Here is an 11322-nt window from a genome sequence, read left to right as displayed (position 1 = left end):
CAGTGGCGGAGGGGGGGGGAGAGGAGGGGGGCACCTGGCGCCCCCTTTCAGTGCCCTCTTTATTTTTTGTCAAAACAAAAGAAGTGAAAAAAAAGTGTCAAGTTGTGAAACCCGGAAGTGGCACCAAGAATATTCTTTTCACACCCCCCCCCCCCCATTTACAGAATTATAGTAGTACGGCGATAGCAGTAGTAGCAGTAATAGAAACATTATCGTTATTTTATTTTCAGTATTATTACTATTACTGATATTATCATCGTGGTGTGGTGTTACTGTCCCAGTTGTTGCCAGGATATCGATGCACCGATTAACTCAGGACTGTCCATCTACAATCGGGACCACATGAGGCCCGGGGACGGGCGGAGTTGGCGAGATGGCTTCTTGGAGTCGCCTGGTACTTCTGCTTGTTCTCCTGGTGATACGAGTCACGTATAGCGCCATTACCGGTGAGTATCCACTTCGGGTATAGCGGGGTTCCACCACCCGTCGTTGAATGATTTTTTTTTTTTCTTTTGATGTAGAAGTTATTAGCTCTCCCTCATCAAATTGGCAACTCGATTTTACTTCGCTTTCTGTAATCATTGTAGAAAGATTTCTTGGACGAGGTTACATTCACTCAGCTCGTTAACTGTGCACAAAAGCCGAACAAAATCTTTACAATGTTGCATCTTCAAAGAGAAAAAAAAAATTAGAATTGGAATCACCTGTGAAAAAAAGTAACGAAATTCGAAGATTATCAATCATGGGGCATTTGAAAGTTCTGCAAATTAAACAAGCAATACAAGAACAATATGGGGCTCATGATTATGAGAGAGAATTGTACTCAAAGAAAGACTAGCAGTAAGGAATCAAACGTAATGAAAAGATGCATCCTCAAATCATAGAAATGTGATCTCTTGGACATGATCGGTTGAAAATAAAGAAGACATGAGAGTTAAGGCAACTTTTATGACATTACTATTTCCGCACTGTCTTGATCTATGTGATTGTTGTGATTAATGTAATGTTTTGCTCAAACCTAAAAACTAAACACAAACAAGCAAACGCAACATTCTGAATTATTGTTAAGTTGTATTGATATATTGTCTCTGTTGTTTACCACAACAGTTGGTTCACTCTTTGTCAAGAATAATGTGTTTGTTTGTGGGTGTATTTTTCGTAATTACAAAGCGTTGTAACATTTCTGCCTTTTCGTTATACATAATTTTTTGAATTTGCGTAATATTACAGGCAACATCAGTAATGATGACAAATTTAAGCTTGACTTCACCATATTTTGTTTATATCTATGACTAGACGTTTTTCCATTGACATTACAATACGTCAATCTTTACCGTTAATTTCCCAAATCATCATGATAAGAATATAAAGGTAGAGCTCCTTACATTAATAATAAGTGACAAAAGATACTATTGTTCCTTTTTTTTCCTCTCGCAGAAATAAGACTTATTGGCGGGTTATCACCGCATGAGGGCACTGTTGAATATAAACTGGACGGAGGCAACAATTGGGAGTCGACGTGCGGAGTCAACCTCGGCATCAATGACGTAATCGTCATTTGCAATCACCTGGGTTTTCCCGGAGGTAACCGTGCAGTCAAGACCACTCCTTTCGCTGCCCCCTCCACGCCTCCGCAGTCAATTCTTCAGTGTGATCCAGGTATCGGAGCTCGTCTTTCATAATCACAGATTCGACATAACTATAATTATGATACAATGTAAACCGAATCACCGTCGACTCGATTTGACAATGATTAAACGTGGTAGGGTGATTGCATTGATTAGATAGTTAATTAATTAATCAATTTACTTATTCATGTATTCATACATTTCTTTATCTACCTATCATCTATCTATCTGTATAGGCCTACTTACTTATTTTGCTTTTAAAGGCTTCACTTAGCTGAATTAAGAAATACAGTACATGTAAATAAACATTACGCAAAAATTGTTTAGGGGATTTTCTATACATGAATTGTTGTACTCATCAAACCCAACGTGCACATTGTGTAGGACTGTACATCAAATCAACATTGATGGCTACATCATGTCCTCTTTCTTCCTCGAATACCCAGATGACGTCACACTGGCGGACTGTGACGTAATACCGAACCAAAACTGCGCCTCGGGGGACGCAGGAGCTGCAATTTGTTACGGTGAGTAACAATATGCAAGCTTTACCATGACAAATGGATAAATGAATGAATGGACGTTACACCAATCAATAATGATAATCCTAAAAGAAGTAATGATTATCATATTGGTGACAATAGCTTTGTCAATAATCATGATGAATATGGCTGTGATAATAAAATCAATAATGGTACATAACGACTCTAATTCTTAATCGCATACTGCTTTCGCTGTCAACGGATTATGGTAAGAATTACATAACACAACTACAACCTGTAGTTGGAAAATGAAAGGGCTATGAAACAATGCCGAGACCTATATAACTATATAGCAGCTGCAGTCACCATTTCGCATGTAAAACGAAATTGATCATTTTCCTAGTATCTGTTGTAGCAAATTGTAGGTCTTCTTTTTTTTTCAACCACCTACACAGAACAATATTGAGATTTGATGGAAAACCCTTTTTTAATGCAATAACATAAATTATGTCAATATTAAGAGAAAGCCTAGCATTTATTCTATGGATCGAGTTCCTTGATAGTCATGTACTTAGTCATACGAAAAGAAAACAATGAAGCAATTCAAACAATAATGACATCACAGGAGACGGGTATCTCGGGTGCTTCGTAGACTCGCCAGTGGGTCGGGTTCTCGGCGGTGATACCCTAATTGATGATTCGATGAACATCAGTCTTTGTTTGGAGTTTTGCCGAGCGTCGGGAACCGAGCATCAGTACGCGGGACTAGAGAACGGCAACGAGTGTTACTGCGGTGCACCGGGTACAGACTACAGCCGTCTCGGGGAGGGAACGGAATTAAACTGTCAGACAAAGTGTAAAGGGAGCAGCGAAAGCTGCGGTGGTTCCCCCCATATCGCCGTATTTGAGCGTGAGTTAATAGCCCTGTCATTAGTTTATTAATAAATCATATCCATTAATTGACTGCCTGACTATAATAACGACCCAAGACCGTTACAGATAATTTCAAGAAAAGTAACATCCTTATATCATTTTTATTTTTTCACTTCTAGAAATGCTGTGTATACAAGTTGAAATGTAAAACAGTCATATATGAATGATTATTGATATTTCCAATTCTTCGTATTGGTTCTCCAAAGATGATAAGCAAAGTTGGACTTGGAACGTTTTAATAATTGAGATATTCAATTACTTTGTTATTTTGTTTGTATATTGACATGTTCATTATTTGCTTTATTGTCTATCTATCAATTCTGCTTATCTATTTCCTTACTTATCCGTTACTAACCAACCATAAACAAAAAATATTTTTACGTTCACATCGAAACGTTTGTATCATACATTGTGTTGAGATTGTCTTGCCGGGACTGCCAACTTTCATGCGTCGTCCAAAACGAAACAAGAAGCACGATTTCGGGAATGTCGGTCGCAATTTTGTTTCATCTGCAAAATTCATTGGTAAATAATGCCTTTGATTTTTAGGGCCGACTTGCATAACTAAACCCACACCAAGGAAACGACTATTCCGTGAACTTTGTATTTTCAGTATTCACGGACGAAACAACAACAACAAAAACTACACCACCAATACTGGGTACCAGGGGTACCCGTGTCGTTAGAACCTCTCCAAACCGGGAAATGACGTCAACAAGGTCAAGGTTCACCGTTCCACAGCCGATGCCGAGAGGGAGTAACATAGGTGTGTGTTCTGAAGATACCTCGAAGTCTTCCCCATTACCATTACAGGGCCCTATTTCATAAAGCTGTTCGTCAAGTTACCCATGACGTCACGAACGCTTGGAATATAAAGTGCCAATATGTATGCTCATTTTTTTTTTGTACCTCATGTTTTAACAAAGTACGACTGTATGTCAGTATTTCATCTACATAGGGGCAAAAATACACTTCCAACTAAAACGTGTGTTAACATTATTACAAAAAATAATCATTATCATCTGCAAATTTCAACTTTAGCTATTGAAATTAACAATGATTAGGAAACCCACATGGCTTGCCATATTTATTTTCAGTCGTTCGTAAAGTCGTGCGCAGTAACCACTGAACCGCAGTGGTAGTAACTTTACGAACAGCTTCATGAAACAGGGCCCAGATGTACCTGGGTGTTTTATGACGTCACAATAGTGAAAGTCTCTGTTTTCGTTGTTGGCTTACTTTTGCTTTTCTTTGCAGACAGTGATTTGTGTGTGTGTGTGTGTGTGTGTGGGGGGGGGGGTGATGGGTATCATTCTGTGTCCATATCCCATTCAAGATCGATGCCTTATGATGCCCATCCATATTAACGTCTATGATCTTCTCGTCTTTATTTCTGTGGGGTTATGTAGTCACCAACAAAGGAAGAAAGCCAAGAGTGCAAATATCAGTATCAAGGTCTCCTTCATCCAGGGTAGCCTCTTCAGTGTTGCCATTGCTCTACCAGAGCGCCCTGCCACTACTATTACCCCGCGTTGCCAGGTACCTATAATTCATACACATGGGCTATCAAGAGGGACGTATTGGATAAACATCTTGTCCAATAAGGACGTAAGCACTGGGTGGGAATCGAACTCGGATCCTCCGGTTGGTAGTCGAGAGTATTATCCACTGTATCACAGCGCCCCAAAGCAAAAAACAAAAACAAAAACAAAAAAAAAAACAAAAAACAAAAAAACAAAAAAGAAGAAGCAAGAAATGCAAATTTGATCCATGATCTGAAATAACAAACAAACCAACAAACGAAGAAAGAAACAAGCATGCGGATGATTATCTCTTATTCGCTGGTTCTCCTTCCAGGTCTGTATGCTGGTGTCGGAGCCGCCGCGGCAGTGGTGATCATCATCGTAGTCGTCATCGCGATCATCTTTATCCAAAAGAGGTAAGATCTGCGCTGTTAAATATCGACGAATGTTATGCATTTCCTGCGCGAGCGGAAATGTGTGATCTAATCAAAGCCCTGTTATGGCTAAGCGGAATAGGAGACGGGATCTCCACGCATCTTACAAGGTCTACAATTCGAGTCCCTTGGCAGTACAGCGGTATAGTGCCCCTATATGCAGTCAAGACACGTTATTCTCGTCTCCTACTCTTTGTTTGTGTGTGTGTGTGTGGGGGGGGGGGGGGGTGGGTGGTAGGGGTCATCACACGAGACCGACACCCACGAGTCATACGACCCACGATTTCGACATGAAAAAAGGGTCCATGAGTCACACAGCCCACGAGTCATACAGCTCGTGAGTTCGACACTGTGCAAATAAGGCCCATGAGTCCACCACTAGGCAAACGAGGCCTACGAGTTCGACACTATAGGTAAAAGTGACCCCACGAGTTCGACATTATCACGGAGCTAAATGTGTCGGTCTCGTGGAGGACTTGTGAGGTTGTGAGATCATCAGCCTCAGTACATCGGTATATTCACATCAACTATATTCGAGAACTATTTTTTGCATAAATTAGTGAAACTTCACGATTTCATAGCCTTCCTTAATTTTCATCTGATTTGGGTTAATTTTTCATTGTTGTGCTTATAACATGTAATTCTTCCCTTCAGAATAAATTTGCAACTGGTTCGTAGTTGCCCTTTCAATAATGTGTACTGTTTGCCCTCCTCCGTACTCTGGAGATTAACCTATCAATTACCAAGATTTCAAATCCCCTCTGATCTTTGTCCTTTGTCTACGTAGGTCCAGACCTCGATATAAGGATACGTCGCAGAAGACGGTACTCTCCAGTCCAACTCTTGCAACGGATAACATGGAAAACGTCTACGACGGGATATACAACGAGGTCGAGGATCATGGTGCTACTGTGTATACCGAAAAGCCACATCAAGACATGGACCAGAGTGGAGATTTGTACTATTCGTCCGTACATGACGAGATTCACAACGGTCCAACAGCCAAGAATGCACGTGCTAGTGAGAGGAATGCACATGCGGATGACGACGTGCAAATGATACACTTAAAGCTAGAAAATAATGGAAAAGCAATGAACGGGGATCTATCGGTCCTGTATGCCATGCCGGATAAGAATGATTCCGGCGCGACGGACAGCATGGCCGTGCACGCGCTTTACGCGATGCCTGATAAAAAGCGAGACGCCGACCACGCACCCAGTTCGGCGGATTTCGGTGACCTGTACGCGAAGCCCGACAAGAGTCGAGGAGGGACCGATGCACCTGGTTCGGCGGATTTCGGGGACCTGTACGCGAAGCCCGACAAAAATCGACCGGCTCCGGAGGGGAAAGAAGACATCCGAATGGACGACCTCTACGCCATGCCGGACAAAACGAGGCCCCAGCACAGTGTGGGTGACGATGTGTACAGCACTGTCGATGCTCCCGATAACACATTCAGAATCACGCTTGCGAACGATCACAGCGGCATGTATGCCGAAGCTAGCGGCGAGACTCTCGACGAGGACGGCGACGTCGAAATGGTCGAAAATGAACTCTACAAAATGTGATTATTTTGCCCGCCGCAAATCAGTCACATTCTTCCCTCTCGTATTGGACAATGTACACTGAATGTAGAAAAATATGATAATGATAATGTTGATGACGATGATGATGATGATGGTATTGTGATGATTATGTAAGGCATTTATCTTTGCTTACAATATCATTTCACTATCAGCACAGGGGCGGATCCAGGAATTCCGTGAAGGGGAGGCGCTTTTGCAAAATTAAAGGGGGCGCACGCACCCCCCCCCCCCATTTTTCTTTTTATATATTTTGTTTTAACCAAAAATAAAGAGGGGGCGCGCGCCCGGTGCGCCCCCTCTAGATCTGCCACTGCAGCACATGATTAGTGGAATTCCCATTTTCCACCAGTGCTAGAAATAAGTCCTGCAGCTCTGTAAACCCGCGGATGCAAAACAAGTTTCATTTCCTCTTATTATGTGACCACATCACCCTGATTAAAGTCGCAGTCATAAAAACAAATAGATAACAACGAAAAAGATCAACGAAATTGATAAAATTGCAGTTTTGTCGGAAATGTCGAAATTTGATATTTTTGTTTGTTTGTTTGTTTTTTAGTGTTTTTTTTTTGTAGCGGGAGAGAAATTCAGTGTTTGGCCTTTCTATACCTCACCATCCAAACAAAAAGTCTAAAGGATACGTCTCATGTTAAAGAACGTTTTGTTTTATTCGTAAAGCGCATAACTGCGGTGTTACGAAACGACCCATTATATTCACACGGATACCTAACCTGGCGCCTCAGCGCTTGACCGCATTCAGAACTGCAAATCTATCTTCTCAGAACTGCGTAATATTTCTATGGCCAGTCTAGCTTTCTGTCACAATAGGCACGCTGTATAAAGGCGCAGCTATTATGAAGTTGAAAGCTTAGATAATTGAAATTCGCTGGACATGCCGAAGTTTCATGTTTTGTTTCATCTCTAAGTCAAACTTTCGCCATGAGTGGACATACAACTCATATACAGATGATAAAAAATTTGTTCCACATTATTATTTCACGTGCTTCACAAGTAAATTGATCTTGATCTTGATCTTGATATCCTTGATGTACAAACGCCTGGTGTGGCTATCCCGTACATGTAGGTAGCAATATATGCTTGAGTCGGAGGCATATCTTATTCAAACTTAATATTTTCAAGAAGGTCTTTAAATTTTTGGATTGTAGAAGCTTCTCTGACATTATCTGGGAGGTTGTTCCACTGGGGGATTGTCCTTGGGTATGGAGACTGCCGGTAGCAGCTCTTATTTGCTCTTATATGGTCGTACACAAATTTCTTGGAGGAGTGTCGTGTGATTGGTTTTCTCTTGGTTGAATTGGAGCTTTGCAGATGTTTAATTGTTTGATTTACGTGTGACTACGTAACAAATATCAATATCTTTTCTTTTTTAAATACTCGATTATCTACGATTGGATATGGTTAAAATCACAAAGTATTATGTGTGCACTTGCCTATACAACCAGAGTTATGCGAATATATCAAATTGCTTGGCATCTCGGTAAAACTCGGACAATTATGCTCGTGAGTCCAAATCTTATATTCTATCGTGCAAGCAAGAAAGGGTCGGGCCTATAATGCTGCAAGACATTTTGAGCTCCACAATGGTACGGAAAAGCCGTATACACATGTGTATACAGGCAGCCGTTACTATAAATTGTAACTTGTTGTCATCACGTGACTTAAGATGACGTCATAATCATGAAATGGAGCTGTGACAAAAACAAACAAACGACGACAGCAATAACAAAATGCCAACGAAGATGAATATTCAAGATGCTATTTGCATACACGCATGCTCATCACATTATTACGTCACTTCATGGTTCATTATACAAAGCACTGCTTGTGAGTGCGTGTCTGTCAGAGAGAGAGAGAGAGAGAGAGAGAGAGAGGGGGGGGGGGGGGCGGTTGAGCGAGTGTATACTGTAGGAAAAAAAAGTCATTCTTTTCTCCCCAATCTACGTAATGATGCTCTATGGTGGCCTTCAAAAGCACACATCACCACAAATTGGGCAAAATTCGTGATCGTCCTCTGTGGCCGGAAAGTGGTCGTGTGGTTATCAATTTGCAAAGGAACTTTGGTGATTAAGAACTCAGATCGAAGATGACAAGTGACTGTTTCCGAGAACTACATGATTGTTTTTAATCCTTTCTTAAACTTTGATGTAAACCACACGTAGAGAGGCAAATTTATCATTATAGCTTTAACGGAAACGCTCTTACTTGTGGGTTGCTCAACCAAACTATATTTCACCCCCTGTATCCTATTATTAATTTGTATCCTGCGTATTTCAGAGCCTTGTTTGTGGTACTTATCGTTTGTACCATCTTTTAAAATGTTTAACATATAACATATATCGCATAAGAATATGAATTTCAACACAGATTTTTGAATTTGAATTTGAATTTGAATATGTGATTTGAAGGTATGGAATGGTGCTCGATCTATTAATGCCAGTAAAGAAGTATTGATGTCGATTTTGGTCGTTGTTTTATTCCGAACATGCAAATGCCGTTCATTTTTTTTAAACTTATTTAATAATTTTATGTGGCGGAGATTTATTTTTTTTCGCTTTTGTATCCCACGTGACTCTATTTATGCACACTGTAACTGGATTGATACCAATATATCAGTATACTCCATCTTGGTTTGATGATTGTTATGTTCATTTTGTTGTTTTTGTTGTGTCAGCCTATTTCTTCTGTCAGAAAATTTTACAGCAAGATAGAAAATAGAAAATTTGAAATTGTGCATTTTAATTTCTGGCAAGTAAAAATCATACCCTTGATACACTCTCTACGTTTTGATAATAAGCAGGAGCCCAAGCTGATAAAAAAACCCAACCAATCAACCAAAAATCCAAACAAGCAAACAAATATATCATCATAAATCTGCACCAATACATGACAGTGTAGGGTTGAGATTGTAGGACCAAAATTTTCGCATTTTTTGTTTTAATTTGCGAAATTTCCATAAATTCAACACGGCTATGATCATGTTATGGGGACTCATTTCATCAACAGAGTGTGTTTCTATATGCTACAATAGATCGCTGCAATAGTTACAACAACGACAACACCACACTTTACATCTTATATGTACTTGAATAATATTGTTGAATAATTATTTAATAATATTGTACATGTTGTCAAAAACAACAACAGACACAATAACGAACAAAAGTAAAATCCATAAGAGCAACAAGGGAATTAAAACGTGAACATATCAACATGAGTAAACAACATTATCGTCATCAAGATCGCGACCAGCCATCAGCAGACTCCCGGGCAATGGCCATTTCAATCGCAGTCATTATGAAAGCAACAACATAAAACAACAACGCAGGAGCAGCAAAACACCAATTGAAATGGTATGCAGTATAAAAAGGTATAGCTGTATTTATAACCCAACAGAAACAAAGGTAAGAGTTGCAGCATGCATCGTCGAAAAGAGCAGAACCAGAAGCAACAACAACAGAGTATGACAATAATCACAAAAGCTGCAATGCAGCTAACAACCAGCAGCAGTACATGTAACAATAACAACGCAACATCATCACCAGTGCCAGGAAGATTATATAATATATTATGGAGAGGCCATTATCATCATTAACACTGTAGATACAAAGTTAGCACGTTTTGAAAAAAGAAATATATGCCCACGGCTCTTGGTCGTACGATAGTCAGCACTCTCAAGAACAGATGAAAATACGGACGAAATTCACTAAGCAAAAATCAAGATACCAATAAGAGAGTCTTCTCGATATCTAAAAAAAAATGCAAAGAAGAAAGTAGCTCTTGTCAGGAGTAGAACGTCGATAGTTCACACGCAGGAGTGTCTCCAATAGATTTGAGTGATTACCATGAATAGATTTGTCAGTAAGTCAAAACCATTGTGCCTACCCTTTACCACAATAAAAAAATATGATATAGTTCAAGGCTACTGAAATGTTTCGAGGCAGTTATCAGTCATAAAGTAATCATCTCCGAGAATGATATCTAAGAAAAAATGGAAAAGGACACCCTATTATCAAGGTACGCTAATATAATACACCATTAACTTATAATCATTATACATATTGCCATGATTTAAAAAGGCACTCTTTTGTGCTGAGAATTGTATTTGTTCAGTCCGCTGCTTGGTGAATTACCCACGTAGTGACAGAAAAATGCGCACTCCTCCTATGATAATGCCTAAAAGTTTAGTGTTGACGCAATATATGCAAAATCTCGAGCAAAGTCTAAACGAAGTTTGTTTTTATATTCTGCGTGAGTGACAGTCTTCTGTAGCAGGATTATTCTCTCCAATACTGACACAATACGAATGCAGATTTTCGGCGTGGTCTCACGGCATTCAATATTATAGTCCTATTTAAAATACAATCGCTTTAATCGTGCAAACACTGCTCTTATTTACAGATGTGAATCAAAGGGGTGTGACCATGACGGTGTGTGTCATATTCTCTGAAAATGACCTTATTTTTAAGGGCAAATTCATTTCCCCCTGCTTTCTGAAAGTGAGTCAATCGCTTTTTCATTTCGCTGGCAAAATGAAAAAAGGCGCTATATTGAATTCTATGTGTATTCTCTTCGCCCATGATTTCTACTATAAACGTTGCTGCATTCACTCATCCACATTGTAATTTGGGTATAACAGCATTCTCCTTATAATAGCCTCTTCATTTTTCATCTTATACGGCTCATTGCTCTTCATCGTTCAAGAGTCAAATTTTACACGA

At 39.8% G+C, this 11322-nt stretch overlaps 1 protein-coding gene across 1 annotated transcript; it reads left to right on the top strand.

Annotated features, from left to right (window-relative positions):
• The first annotated feature begins 373 nt into the window (after positions 1–373).
• On the top strand, positions 374–6568 carry LOC140233925 (uncharacterized). The gene is made up of 6 exons (XM_072314013.1): positions 374–446; positions 1438–1659; positions 2075–2155; positions 2736–3020; positions 4901–4982; positions 5788–6568. The coding sequence occupies exons 1-6, from the start codon at positions 374–376 to the stop codon at positions 6566–6568; spliced, it is 1524 nt and encodes a 507-aa protein (XP_072170114.1).
• The last annotated feature ends 4754 nt before the right edge of the window (positions 6569–11322 follow it).

This window comes from Diadema setosum, chromosome 10, assembly GCF_964275005.1.
Source record: "Diadema setosum chromosome 10, eeDiaSeto1, whole genome shotgun sequence".
NCBI lineage: Eukaryota > Metazoa > Echinodermata > Echinoidea > Diadematoida > Diadematidae > Diadema > Diadema setosum.
The sequence above is the reverse complement of the archived record's forward strand: the minus strand, read 5'-3'. Positions and strand labels throughout refer to the sequence as shown.

Excerpts from the sequence above, each read along its gene's own strand:
- LOC140233925 (XM_072314013.1), top strand. The coding sequence starts at position 374 with ATGGCTTCTTGGAGTCGCCTGGTACTTCTGCTTGTTCTCCTGGTGATA. Across the intron at positions 2,156-2,735 it reads AGGAGCTGCAATTTGTTACG|GAGACGGGTATCTCGGGTGC; the intron begins GTGAGTAACAAT and ends ATGACATCACAG. Across the intron at positions 4,983-5,787 it reads ATCATCTTTATCCAAAAGAG|GTCCAGACCTCGATATAAGG; the intron begins GTAAGATCTGCG and ends TTGTCTACGTAG.